Raw genomic sequence first — 13,925 nt, 5'->3', positions numbered from 1 at the left:
CGGCCTGAAATCTCCAAAGTAAGCCCTCCTGTGAGATTTCTAGTGCAGGTTATTTTTATTTTTTGTTATTTATTTATTTTTGAATACAAGGACTGTTGGCAATTCAAATAAGCCTCATTTATGCATCAAAACCCAAATGGAATTCCACTGTGGCTTACAGTCCTGAACCTGACTGTTTATGGTTTCCTTACCCTTGTGTGTCATCTCTAAAGCATTCCTGTTCTTTCTCACATACCAACATACATTCTGCCACGGTCCTCACTTACAGATTATTTAAACTCTCTAGGAAAAGATATGGAAAATTGTTGCTAGCCAAGACTTTGGGCTTGCTCAAGTAACAGACTGGGCAAGAACCAGAAGAAGCCCTTACTGGATCTGAGAAAAGAAGTAATGTATGTTCTGTATAACCCTGTATTTCAGCAAAAGCCTTTGTTGCTTTACTGACTGTGACAGGGAAGGCTCTCCATCCCTTTTAGCTGGTGAAATATTATTGAAATGAGTTACAGATTTATTCCTTCCCTCTGTATCCATCTCATTAGCACTGCTGCGTTCAGCTCATGCTTCTCTGGTCATGTGGTGCATTCAGATGGTTGGTTAATTCATCTCTTCTGCCCTTCAAATCAGGGTTGCATCTGCCACCAAAAATCAACAGGGCTCCACATATCTATGCTGAAACATAATCTGTGTCAGTAAATGTGATGAATAAGTATAGCTTTTTGAATACTCTAATGATCTGTGATACAGCTTTTGTACTATTTGAAAGTGAGTTATTACTCATAGGGTTTGTAATCTTACAGCTTCAGATTTGTGGAGAGTCATACTGAGCTTCTTTCCCTGGGTTCCTCTTTATGCCTTAGAGCCTAAAACTGAGAAAAGACTAAAAACCAGAGATAAAAATCTGAATGAAAACTGAGTTAAGGACCTCAGAAATTATGCAAAATCCAGCCAATTATACATTGGCAATATTGTATTTTTAGAGGTGATAGAAGGGTACGATGTCAAAGTAATGATGTCAGAGTTTTTCCATTCATTTCACAATGTCTATGACTTCATTCATTATAACTTTGAAGTACTCTGGAAATAAAAAAATTCTGACAGCTGTAAACTGAATTAATGCAGAATGAAGGCAGGTTGTGCAGCCCTATGTTTGTCATGTTCTGACAAAGAAAGAAAACTTTCCCTGTCCTTGAACTGTTTAGACCTCACAGATTCCCCTGGAAATCTGTGGTTGAGTTTTTTCTCATCAAAATTTCACAAAATTTAATCAGAGCCAAAAAAACAATCTTTTTTTTTTTTTTGGATGTTTTCTGTTTTCTGAGTAACAACATGAGCATCCCATTTGAATTTTATGTTACACTTAGAGCTCATCATTGCATTGACAATGTTTTGTAATACTTCACAGAGTATGCTTTATTTTTGTCGTTGGGGAAGAGAGCATTCAACAATTGAAATAAACTACCCAGGCTGGCTGTCAGTTGCTGTTGTCAGTTGCAATCATGATAAAATCTGATCTGTAAATGTCATTTAATCTTTTGTCCTATTGTTTCCAGGATCAAAGGGAGAGGACCTATTCAACAGTGAAAACCAAGTCCACTTCAGCTTCTATTAATAACCTAAAGCCAGGAACAGTATATGTTTTCCAGATCCGTGCTTTTACTGCTGCTGGTTATGGAAATTACAGCCCCAGACTGGATGTTGCCACATTGGAAGAAGCCACAGGTAAGGCATTAGGTTTACAGGAAAATAACCCTTTCTGTAGAGATAGTAAGTAAAGCAAGAAAGGAAAGTGTCATAAGCAATATAATTACAATTAGAAAGAATTTGGTTCTACATGAAGGTGAATTTTTGTCATTGTCTTTTGAAGGATGAGCTTCCATAATTTATTTTACCATAGAAGTGAAAACTAGCCTTATAATTGGCTGGAGGAGATTTGTTACATATTAGATTATTCTCCTTTGCTCTCCTTCTAATACACAAAGACTTTTCTTTTTTTTTTTAATTCAAATACATTCTTATTTTTCCCCACAAAAGAAGTGAGTAGTGGTGAGCTGAATAACTCAACTAGATTCTTCTGTAACTGGGGAGAGAAGGAAGGAGGAGATTTCAAGCCACAAAGACTTCTCCAGGCTATTTTTTCCCATTTGATTTTCTGAAAAAAACCCAACAACTTGGTAGTTTAGTTTATGTGTGTGTCTTCAGCTGTAATTCCATCTTTAGTGTATTTTGAATTCATTGGCAGTTTAGTTGAGTAAAGAAATAGGAATCTCAAAGATACTAAGTTATTTTCAGGCTCATATAAAAAGTTGTCAGCTGTGTAACCAAAAAGCTTCTTCCATCAGTGAGACCTGGTAGCCTTGAGCCACTTCACAGGAGCTGTATCCTTGGCAGCTCCAGCACCCTGTTACAGACCCAAATTTGGTTACCCTCATTTAGAGCATTTGCTTCACATTGACCTTGACGTCAGGTCAGCCACATTGGGAGCTGGAAATACAGGGATACCTAGGCTGTGAACTCAAAGGGTACGGATGCCATACCCTCTTTGCACCCCATGCAGCAGTCTATCTAAGAGTGTGTGCAGACACACATTATTGTGTCCTGTTAATTGCAACCAGGTGTTGCCTGAACAACTTGTGGTTATTCTTAATATACAGTGGTTAATATACAGTGATTCCACCTTAGTTCCACACAGAATATAAAAACTATAAATAATGAATAATACCACATATCTAATAGACATAATTGAAACAGTAATTATCATAATAGCAGCAGTAAGCTGTTATTACTAATATTATTAGCTCTGTGTCTAATAGCATACTTCCCATCTGTAGAAAGAGTCAGTAGCAGAATCCCCATTTTGCGGAAAGGGAACCTGAGGTACAGCCAGAAGTAATTTCTTATTTTGAATAGTTTTCTGGAAAACAAATTAGAAGTCTGTCATAATAAGTTTCTGCTAATTAGATAATTTATTGTCCATAGTGGTTTAAAATTATTACATCAAAATATTTCCCCAACATTTTTTTAATTATCTGAGTATTTTTTACATACTGAATGTAAGCAGACTGGTAGCTGCTAAGATTAGCAAAGATGATTTCAAAGATAAACAGTTTTGACTGGAGTTTGGTCAACATATGGGAGATTAGAAAATCCTATAATAAATGCATCACTGACCACTCTCCTGTACTCCTTTTCTGACACAGATGATGAAAAAATGCATATAAACCACAGAGATTCTTGGCCAGGATGCACAGCAGGTTTCTTTTGTCACAGGCCAGCTATATGCTTTGAGATGCCATGAAAAATGTCCTGTGTTTTCATTTAAGAAGATTCTAAAAGTAGCATATTTTCCATTATCTTGAGACAACATTATGAAATATAATTCCCAGCAATGAAAAGCATACAAGATTTCCCATATAGGGTTTTCAGAAATAATTAAAATGTTGGTAAAATATAGCAAATTCCATTAAGCTTTTCTAAAATTGTTTTACATTAAAGTATTAGTTTCTTATATTTTATTTATAATTTTATCAAAACTTAAAGACTCATTAAATTGTCTATTGCTAGCATTTGAAAGGAAGACCTTTATTGGATTGTTTTTGGGAAATATACCTCAAGGGACATACCATGCAGGTGAACACTAAACCATGTTATGCTACAGTTTAGAGGCTTTGGCTTCTTCTCATTATTACGTGGATTTCTGAATTCAGCTTTTAAAAATGTCAAAGTATTTTAAGAAAAAATACACAAGTGTATACATTTGTGTAAGAATATATATAATGACCACCACATTCAGTCATGTTGCCTACGTGGATTTATCCTGGCACTTCCTCTGGTTGGCACTGTTTGGTTGGTGTTGTTAATTAAGTAGATTTTTGAATAGTGTGCTGTTTTCTGAATCGTGATAGGAACCATATAGCCACTTTTCAATATTTGAGGAACTATTATATCCATTATATTAATACAATCTGATATGTGAAATATACATATATTATACCTGTATTGGATCATATCATACATGTTGGGTATTGCATAGATATTTATGGAAAAATTTCAAAATTACAAAGTAATATGCTTCATAAAGGCAGACCATTTCTGTTCTACACTGTGTTTGCCACAGATCAATCAATGGCTTCTAGTTGTATTTTTTTGTTGGCTGGTTATTAGAAACAGAAGTCCCTCTGGAAAAACACACAAATGTATGAAATATCACTGAAGTGCCAATTCTATCTCCTGGTTCACTGACATATTTAGAAGTCAAGTTAAGTGGCTTGTAGCCAGTGGACCTAAAGGCAATCCTCTGCTTTTTGTAAATGAAGCTGATCTTTCCACTTACAGAATCACAGAATCAATTAGGTTGGAAAAGACCTCTGAGGTCATTGAGTCCAATCTTTGACTTCTTTAAGGCTCTTACTGTTAAAGTAGAAGCACTTGACAAAACCTGGCATGAAGACTTTGCTTTTTCCTTTTTCCATGAATCAGAGTAAATCAAACAAGATTGAAGCATTATGCATACGTAAAATTGATCTCCGAAGTCTGAAATACAAATACTACAAATTTTTATAGAAGGCATAAAGCACATACTTAAGAAATACTTAAGGAAGTAGTATTTGGCATACATGGATCCAGTTATCATTGAAGTTTTCATGGTAAACTTGGCCTAGAATTCTTTTCCAGAAACTGTGCATTTGAAATTGCTTGCATGAGAAAAGGTTGTTGGAGCATCAGCGCAGCATTTCAGCTGATAGCCTTTTTTAAGTCCTCCAGGGTGTTTAGATATGCATTCCAATCCCAAACCATGTATTTAAAAGCTGGTTTAAATTTAACTCCTTTAAATTAAACATTGTGCATTGGATGGCTCAGGTCAGGTGTCAGCTGTAGCTGAATGCCCAAGTACCAGCTCCCTGTGCCACCCTCTCACCCTGAGCACAGCTTAAGCAGAGGTAAGAACTTTCCTGTCCCGGTGCTGATTCCCTGTCATCGCTATTGTGGCATCACCTGTGACAGGTAGCTGTGCATGCACCCTCTGAAAAGACCTTCTGCATCCCAAAATCATTCCTCTAAGAACATTCTAGCATCTTTGTTTCTGCCAAGCCACAGGGATCATTCTAGAAGCTGTGCTCTGATTCACCCTTACACCAGCAGACTGAGTTCATCACACAGGAGAAGCAGCAGAGTACCTGAACATAGGCAGATGTCTTACACTGCTGTCACTGAATTTATACCAGACCATGCCCACAATCAGCCCCCTCCCTCTTTTTTTTAAAGATATAAAAATAAATCATACATTGCATCCCACCTGTCTTACCAGTTGGCTGGTGTACCATATCCCCAACATTTTCCAGAGCCCAAAAAACATTGTCTGCTTGCTTCCAGAATGTGCCAGTACCCAAAATCTGTGAGGCACTTACATAGAGCAACCCACTCACATATGTCAGCCTCTATGCACTTATCTTGGCTACTGGACTAGGTGACAGGCAGGGCTGGGGACTTTTCCAAACTTTTTTGGATGGATGAAGCTTCACACCCTGGCCAGGATGCTGCTTCTTCTTCACTTCCAAGTGAGGTTTGCAGTGAAGTTCAAAGAGAGATGGGAATAGTTTAGGGAAATGCTGTATTTTACAGAAATTTACATTCCTTGGGATTGTCTGTTTTGATGACCTAGATAAGTTGCAGAACTGAGTTGTATGACTTATGCCCCTATGCTCTTGCACAAGACAGTCACCACTGATTTCTTAAAAGCTGCATGAGTGGAATATAGGCTAGTCTACAGTAGCATCCTACTGACCTGTGTATCTAGAAGTTATAGTTACTTAAAGATAAGCATTTTTTTTTAGTTGAAGTGTTATAGGAATAGTGTGATTTTCCTCATGTACATGAGAGAGAATATAGAAAAATTACAAGTTTCTTCAGGAAATAAAATTAGAGGGGTGTGTGTATGATGTGTTTGTAATTTCCCTCCAGTGCAGAGTATTCTAAATCTGTGTAGTGCAACAAAAGGTTTGTTATTTTGGGGGGAAACAGTTGGTACAGGTCAGTGTCAGTGAAAAAATAAATTATGTTGATTGGCTTACTTCTCCCAAGAAAATTCTGGGTTATTTGTTTCTATGGGAACCTCTGAAGTCTGTAACAGGAGCCCAATTCTGTGGAGTTCATAAAACCTGGTATAGACATTCCAGTTCAGTTACAGTACCAGCAGTAAACCATTTTAGCATACTATTAATTTAGTTAATCAGATATCAGTTTGGTTTCCTTTTTTCCTTCTCTTTCATCTGTTGGCTGCATTTCAGTCATGGGACAGTTTACACGGCCCCAGGCCTGCTGGAGACAGATGGGATTCACCTGTCTTAAAAGGGGAAAAGGATTCTAACCTGTGAGTTTGCAGGGCTGATTGACAGGACTTTAAACTAGGTTTGAAAGGGGAAGGGGGTAAGACCAGGCTTGCTAGAGGTGAGTCTAAGGGTGGCATGCCAGTGTTGGGGGTGAAATCAACCCAATTGAAGTGCATCTCCACCAATGCACACTGTATGGGTAACAAACTGTGAGGGAATGGAAGGAAATCTTATAGGCACAGAAACAGCCTCTCCCTGTGTGCTGTAAGGTGAGCCAGTGGGGAAGAAAACTGGCATGGCTGAATAGGGAGCTTTCACTGGAACGCAGGGAAAAAAAAGTTTATGACCTTTGGAAGAAAGGAGCAGGCAACTCAGGAAGCATATAAGGATGTTCTTAGGTCATGTAGAGAGAAAACTGGGAAGGTAAGAGTTCAGCTAGAGCTCAGTCTGTTGTGAAATAGAATAAGTGTTTTTATAAATAAACTAACCACAAAAAGAGGTTTCTTGATGTGGAGGAGCGTAGCCAAGGATGAGGAAAAGGCTGAGGTCACAGAGGACTGCAGATTGGCCAATGTGACACCCATCTATGAGAAGGGCTGGAAGGACGGTCTGGAGAACTACAGGCTAAGGTCAGCCTGACCCTGGTGCCAGGGAAGGTCATGGATCAAATAATTTTGAGTGGGATTCCATGGCACATACAGGACAACAAATGGATCAGGTACAGCCAGCTTGGGCTTCGGAAAGGCAGGTCTTACTAGATCAACCTGATCTCCTTCTATTACCAAGTTACCTACTTAGGGAATGTAGTCCACCTGGACTTTAGTAAAGCCTTCAATATTGACTCCCACAGCATTCTTCTGGAGAGACTGGCAGCCCATGGCTTAGACAGGTGCACTCTTTGCTGATTAAAAAATGGCTGGATGGCCGGGCCCAGAGGGTGGTAGTGAATGCTGCTACATCCAGCAGGTGGGTGGTCACTAGTGGGGTTCCCCTAAACTCAGTAATGAGGCTAGTCCTGTTTAATATAACAATTGATGATTTGGACTCCCTCAGCAAGCTCTCAGGTGACACTAAATCAGACCAGAGTGTTGATCTGCTGGAGGATGGGAAAGTTCTGTAGAGGGATCTGGACAGTCTGAATGGATGGGCCAAAGAATACTGTATGAGGTTTTTAAGGTAAAGTGTTGAGTCCTGCACTTGGATCATAACAACCTCATGCAACACTACAGGTCAGAGGAAGAGTAGCTGGAAAGTGGCCCAGTGAAAAAGGATCTGGAGATGCTGATCAACAGCTGGCTGAACATGAACCAGTGTGTGCCCAGGTGGCAAAGAAGGCCAAGGGCATCCTGGCTTGTTTCAGGAATATTGTCACCAGCAGGATTAGGATAGTGATCATCGCTCTGTATTTGGCACTGGTGAGGCCACACCATGAGTCCTGTATCCTTCTCAGCCCCTCGCTTTGGAAAATACATTGAGTTGCTGGAGCATGTCCAGAGAAGGGAACAGAATTTTCAGCAGCACAAGACTGATGAGGAGAAACTGAGGGAGCTGGGGTTGTTTAGCCTGGAGAAATGGAGGCTCAGGGAGGAGCCACTCTCTAAAAGTACCTGAATGGAGCTTGTTGTAAGGTGAGGGTTGGTCTATTCTCAAGGACAAGACAGAGCCTCAAGATGCACCGGGGGATATCAGGAAGAATTTTGTCACTAAACAGATGTTCAGTCATTGGAAGGGGCCACTCAGGGAGGTGTTCCAAGTGCCACTGTAAGTAGCATTTACTGCTGTGGATTAGTTGATATGGTGGTATTCGGTCAAAGGTTGGACTTGATGATCTTCGAGGTCATTTACAACCTAAATGATTCTATGATTCTGTGATTCCTGCTGACTCTCACTTACACAGTCCCTCATGTCTCATCCTCTATTCATCTTCTGGTTCAGATCCTCACTGTTACAAACCAGTGCATCTCCAGAGCTCAGGAGAGCTGTGCTTACTTAATGTATCTCAGTACATGGCCACCCTTATTAGATGTCAGGCAAGTAATGTTTTTAACAAGCTTCAAGGTTTCTCAGGCTAAGTATTACATCCTCAGTTTACATTAATGTGACATGTATACATTTACATATATTAATAGAATTGGCATATCTGAATAAAAAGAGCAATAATGTGGGGATATTTTAGCATGTAAATTCTCTGAAGCATGGATAATTCTATTTTGTATTAATGTGGAAGCACCTTTTTGTTGCTAACAGAAACAAATGGTAAGTAATAATAGCCATTTACAATGATTAATAGCAGTAAGAGATTGAAATATGCTACCTAGGAAATCTGTGTTAATAGTGTTTCAGCACAAACATTTTTCTTAAAGACAGTATTTCCTAGGAAGCTTTCAAAGTCATATCAATGAGTTTTAGAGCGGAGGCTAGGAGCAGAGTTAGGGGATTACTGTCCTACTGTCCCTCCTTCAGGGATACCCAGGACTCCCCTTTTAGGAGGGAGTCAAAACAGATGCAGCAAAGCAGTAGTAGGGAGTGGAAGTGACTGATGTGGTGGTGCTGGCTTTCAGGTAATGGCTGTACCACTTTGGCCAAGATAATTCCAGCTTGACTTCTTTCTATTCAATGTAGACAATCATTAACTCATACAGCATTTAGTTGAATTTCCAATAGAGGCCCTTCTTTAGACTAACTTCATCAATGTAAATGTTTCAGACAAAGGCAGTCTACAACAGTAGACAATCTACAATTCATGATGATTGACTTAAATTTTTGAAGTCCCTCAGTAGGGATTAATTTTTTACTAATCTCAACTCTGTGCTCTGTTTGCAGCCACAGCTGTTTCCAGTGAACAGAATCCTGTTATTATCATAGCTGTGGTTGCTGTGGCAGGAACAATCATCCTGGTCTTCATGGTGTTTGGATTCATCATCGGACGAAGGTATGGCATCTTTGATGGACATAAGCACATCTGACACTGCTCTTGTGAACTCTTGAGACATAGTCGAGCCTGGGATAGTAATTTGCAAAACTGAAACAGAAAAATTCTTAGTAAGGACAGTTTTCATTTAAATCCTGTTATCAATTATATGGTTTGTCCTCTTACTTTGGCAAGATACTTGTGTCAAGATGTTCTTTTTGTCCTGCGTAAATGTGCTGTAAAAGGAACCCCTAGCAGGTTCTTTACCTCTACTCCTCAAAGTCTCTCTTTCTGTTCAGTTTTCTCACATGGAGAAGTCTGACACTTTATCTGATCAGCCTTTAAATGACTTTACATTAAAAAAAAAAGAGACACAGCAGTAAGTTTAAGAATAACCTCATGTAAAACAGTGTTCTACTTTCAAGTTCTTTAATCCTCTGTTTTATCTGCAGAAGCCTTTCACTAGAACTAGAATTTTTTTCTCCAAGACCTGTCTCGACTGGTATTTGATACAAAAGCCTTTTGATTGCAACTGTTCATGATTTATTTAAAACTCTGCTGTCAATAGAATTATAGGTGAAAGTTTCAAAGGGCCTACAGCAGTTAGGTGCTCAGTGCCTGAAAATCCCAGCCTGCAGAACTGATTTTGTCAGGACTTTAGATGTGATAAGTAAATCATTATTTACTAGTAAAACTGGTGTTTTCTTTTCTTTTCAGGCATTGTGGCTATAGCAAAGCGGATCAAGAAGGGGATGAAGAACTTTACTTTCATTGTAAGTGTTTTGCTTTTTTTCCCGCCTTTCAAAAATTCCAAATTGCAGCACTGTAAAAATGTGAGCTACAAAAAACACAGATTAAAGTCAACATTGCTCACACAGATGGTTTTATTTCTATAAATGTCTATGATATAGTGTTGGTTTCATTCTGCATATTTTGTTTTCTTTTGGTTGCTTTGAATACATGTTTCACGTTGTCCTAATGATCCCTCTGAGGTGCAGTATTCAAGAGACCTTTGCCTAAGTGACTTTTTGATCTTTACCTCAGGCAAACTTCAGATGAAGAAAGTGTGAGTCACTGCATCACCCTAAAATGAAGCTGTTCTGCTCAAAAGCTGTGTTCTGCTACTGCGAATACAGTAGCACCATCAATATTTACAAAACATAATGTCCTTAAAAATAGAATATTTAATATGAAAAGAAAGGTCAGCCACTTCATTACTGTTGTGTGATGTACAATCACTTGTTTGGCTAAGAATAGTACCTAAAGCCTCTCTTGTTAAAATCACATCTACCATTTCAACTTAAACTAGAACCCTGGGAAAACTCAATAAAACAGATCCTTCTTGGATTCATGACAATTGAAAATGTAAGGGCAGAGGAATGTTTTAATCTATTTTAGAATTAGTCATTAACTCAGGAAGTGTATTAAACTAAGTTGCAAAATTATTTTGAGCAACCATAATTGAAAAAAATCACAGAATTAAACTGAACATAAGTTCTGATGCAGAACAATGCCAGTCTTTCCAGTCTTCTCCCATGCCTGGTGACTCTCATATTAGTACATGTTATTTAGTCATGCTATGCTGTATGTAGCCTTTGTTGTCTACCAATAATTGCAGTTGTATCTTAAATCCATCAGATTTATTATTTTTTTATGAAAGCTATAGGGATTGTTTTAAGTATGTTAAAATCATGAGCTATTATCTAAAAATAATGTCACACGGAAAATGAAGTATCCACTAGTCATAAATTCTAAGCATTTTCTCAATGCATTCCTCTTTAAATGAATAGTTCTAGCCAAAGCTCCACTCAAAATCAGATCAAGGTTCTGTTTTACCTTTCTTCCCTGAAAAAAAAGCTGGAAATTGATCATAGTTCCTAAGTTTGGGTGTGTGGCTATCTAAATTGTTTAAATGCAGTGAGTGTCTTAGTGACATCATTGCAGCTTTAGTCAATCAATTCATAAACTGCACCAGAAAGGTGGAAAATATTAATAAGAATTATGTATCATGCATTTTGCAGTGCAGCTGATTTTAAAGAATTTGTCAAAAATCTCATTCTACTTAAATGCTGCTCTTCTGGGAGTGATGGATTTGAAATTTGCCTCTCATAGTGCATTATAAGCTTTTCACATCTCCAGAAGAGCTACTACTTTTACTTTTAAAATCCCCGTTATGTCCTTGAAGGAAAAGATCCGCTATATATTCTTGTTTTTCAGTTTATAAACAAAAGGGATACACTAACTAAATAATTTATCTCTATTGTTGGTGACATTTTTTCTTTTTTATTTCAGTAAAAGTGTAAATTAATTTGAAAACTGCTACTTAGTAATTGATAGTTGATCCAGAAATGGTGAAATTTTATAAGTGTTCCTTTCCCTCATTTTACATTCAAGAAATCTTGTTATCTAGCAAATTGGCCTGATTATTGAGCATACATAGTGTTTCTTAAATCATGGCACCAGATAAAATTCACTTCTTGCCAAACTAGCTTTCCTTCATCTGTTGATTGTAGGTGTAGCATTTAATTTCATTTGATAGCCATGTGCAGAGTGAGATGGAACCCAATGCTGTGGTCACCAGCTTGGTCACAGAGCTGTGAACACCAGTTTGGTGGCCTTTTGTTCTGTAGTAGCTAGACAACATTCTTCTGCACTGAGGTACCAGACTGGATTTTCAGAAATGTAACTTACAACAAGCAGTTACTTAGAACAACAACTTGCAAACATTTTTTAAAGCAGATTTTAAAGCAGTGCATTTAATAGACCATCATATATTTCATTTCAGTTCCCTTCATCTCTATTTGACCTCAAGTGCTACACTTGAAAATACAAGTACAATGGAGGAGTTTAGTCAAGCAATTCAGATTTATATTTGGTTTCCTCCTCCCTTTTTCATCTAACAATGTCTGCACATGCAGGCCAGCATTATTTCATGTTGCTATGCCAGGATAGCCTTGGCCTGTCAAAATGTTTTATGACAGCTTGAACAAAGACCCGTCAAAGGCCCACTTGAGATTCACAAGGTTACTTCCAGTCCAGGCCCTTTATCACAAACACAAGAGGATGTCTCCTTCTCCATCTCCTTGCCTTAAAGCACTACTACCAGAGGTCAACCTACTGCTTAATTCTCATTTTGTCCAGTCTCTTTTGGTTTTAAGAAATAAATATTTATAATTTTAAAAAAAATCAGCATTCAAATTTCCAATACAGCTAAAAGAACATCCATTTAAATAGATTATGTGACAGATAACAACATCTGGGCAACATTTCAAATAATTTCCCTGGATGTAAATTCATTATATTACTGAAACAATTTCTCTAGGTTTGTTTTTATTTTTCTTATGGTTTGTGGATTTAGGTCATTAATACCATCTAAAACATAAATACACATGATTACTAAGCTGTTTTTCAATATAGTTTCAAATTTAATATATTTTATGTTAAATTCAAAGAATACAAAGCCACTGAAATTTATTTATGTTTTGTATTGACTTTTGATCCTGTTCTTATTTATATCAATTAACAGAAGAACATTTTTGCATTTTCATATTGAGTTTTAATTCACTGATTTAATTAAAGCTCAAGAGTATAATTCTTCTGAACAAATTTATATCATAAAAATTGACTGATTAATAGATTTCCCTGAGCTTGTGCTTTGACCAGAATAGTGAAAGATAATTTACCTGAACCATCATCAAACTAAGGGAAAAAACTGCATGCTGGCCAGAGCACTATGCTGCCTGGGCTGTACTAAGCGTGGAGAAAAAATGAGCAAAAAACAAGTTGTTGCATATTATTCACTTAGGTGCTTGAGAAGGGGGATAATTGTGCCACAGAGGCCACTTTGCCTTCCTGTGCCTTTACAAGTTGGCTGCAGGTGTTTCTCATGTTCATATTATAGTGCAAGAAATACACCTAAGGTTGTAATTTCTGAGTGCTGTGAATAGTTTGACTATTGCCACAGTCTACAAACAATATTATATTCAGTCGATTAAGCAAATTCAAGGGGTTGGAGGAGCCTTTCAAATCCCACTAGAGGAGAGAAATAACATAAAGAAATGCTGTTTACACATCCTGGGTGAAGAGGATAAGATGTCCTTACACGGAAAAGAAACTTTCACCTCCTCTGCTGGCGTTATACCCTTTTCCCGCTTTGTTTTTACTCCCACTCAACCCTTGCATTTTATTCCATTAAGCACTATTTAATATTTATTATTTCTTTCAGTTCAAGAAGAGATGCTAATGTTAGTCATTTTTTAGAGGTGGGATTGTTTATACTTGTGTCAGCATGCTTGCAGATGATGCCTAAAACTAAGGTTGCCTCTCAGAGTGGCTCTGGCTCAGGCGGCATGGAAACAGGTTCACTCTTCCAAGGAGCACTCTGCATAATGAAATTCCTGGGCTGACTGCACAATAAGTGCTTTTGCTTCATCACAGTCATGCTTTCTTACATCATTACAGTTAAATTTCCAGGCACCAAAACCTACATTGACCCTGAAACCTACGAGGACCCAAATAGAGCTGTCCATCAATTCGCCAAGGAGCTAGATGCCTCTTGTATTAAAATTGAGCGTGTGATTGGCGCAGGTAAGGCTGCCGTGGCTTCCTGATTCAACTGTTCCATTTAGCTGGGATCGAAACTCATTCATCATAATGACAGGCAAATAATTATACCTCAGGTATAGAAG

At 37.9% G+C, this 13,925-nt stretch overlaps 1 protein-coding gene across 5 annotated transcripts in view; it reads left to right on the top strand.

Moving 5' to 3' along the window:
- Positions 1-13,925, top strand: part of EPHA7 (EPH receptor A7) — a 166,018-nt gene that overhangs the window by 121,626 nt on the left and 30,467 nt on the right. For 3 of the 5 annotated variants that reach the window (XM_071445946.1, XM_071445945.1, XM_071445951.1), the window contains exons 7-10: positions 1,551-1,719; positions 9,150-9,258; positions 9,955-10,010; positions 13,699-13,824. In XM_071445946.1, coding sequence (XP_071302047.1) covers positions 1,551-1,719; positions 9,150-9,258; positions 9,955-10,010; positions 13,699-13,824 — 460 coding nt within the window. The remainder of the gene's footprint in view (positions 1-1,550; positions 1,720-9,149; positions 9,259-9,954; positions 10,011-13,698; positions 13,825-13,925) is intronic. The other 2 variants (XM_071445936.1, XM_071445939.1) reach the window with 1 other exon arrangement.

Source organism: Agelaius tricolor, unplaced genomic scaffold (assembly GCF_023055355.1).
Source record: "Agelaius tricolor isolate 1412-34295 unplaced genomic scaffold, bAgeTri1.0.p SCAF_1, whole genome shotgun sequence".
Lineage (NCBI taxonomy): Eukaryota > Metazoa > Chordata > Aves > Passeriformes > Icteridae > Agelaius > Agelaius tricolor.
This window is presented reverse-complemented; position numbering and strand designations above follow the sequence as displayed.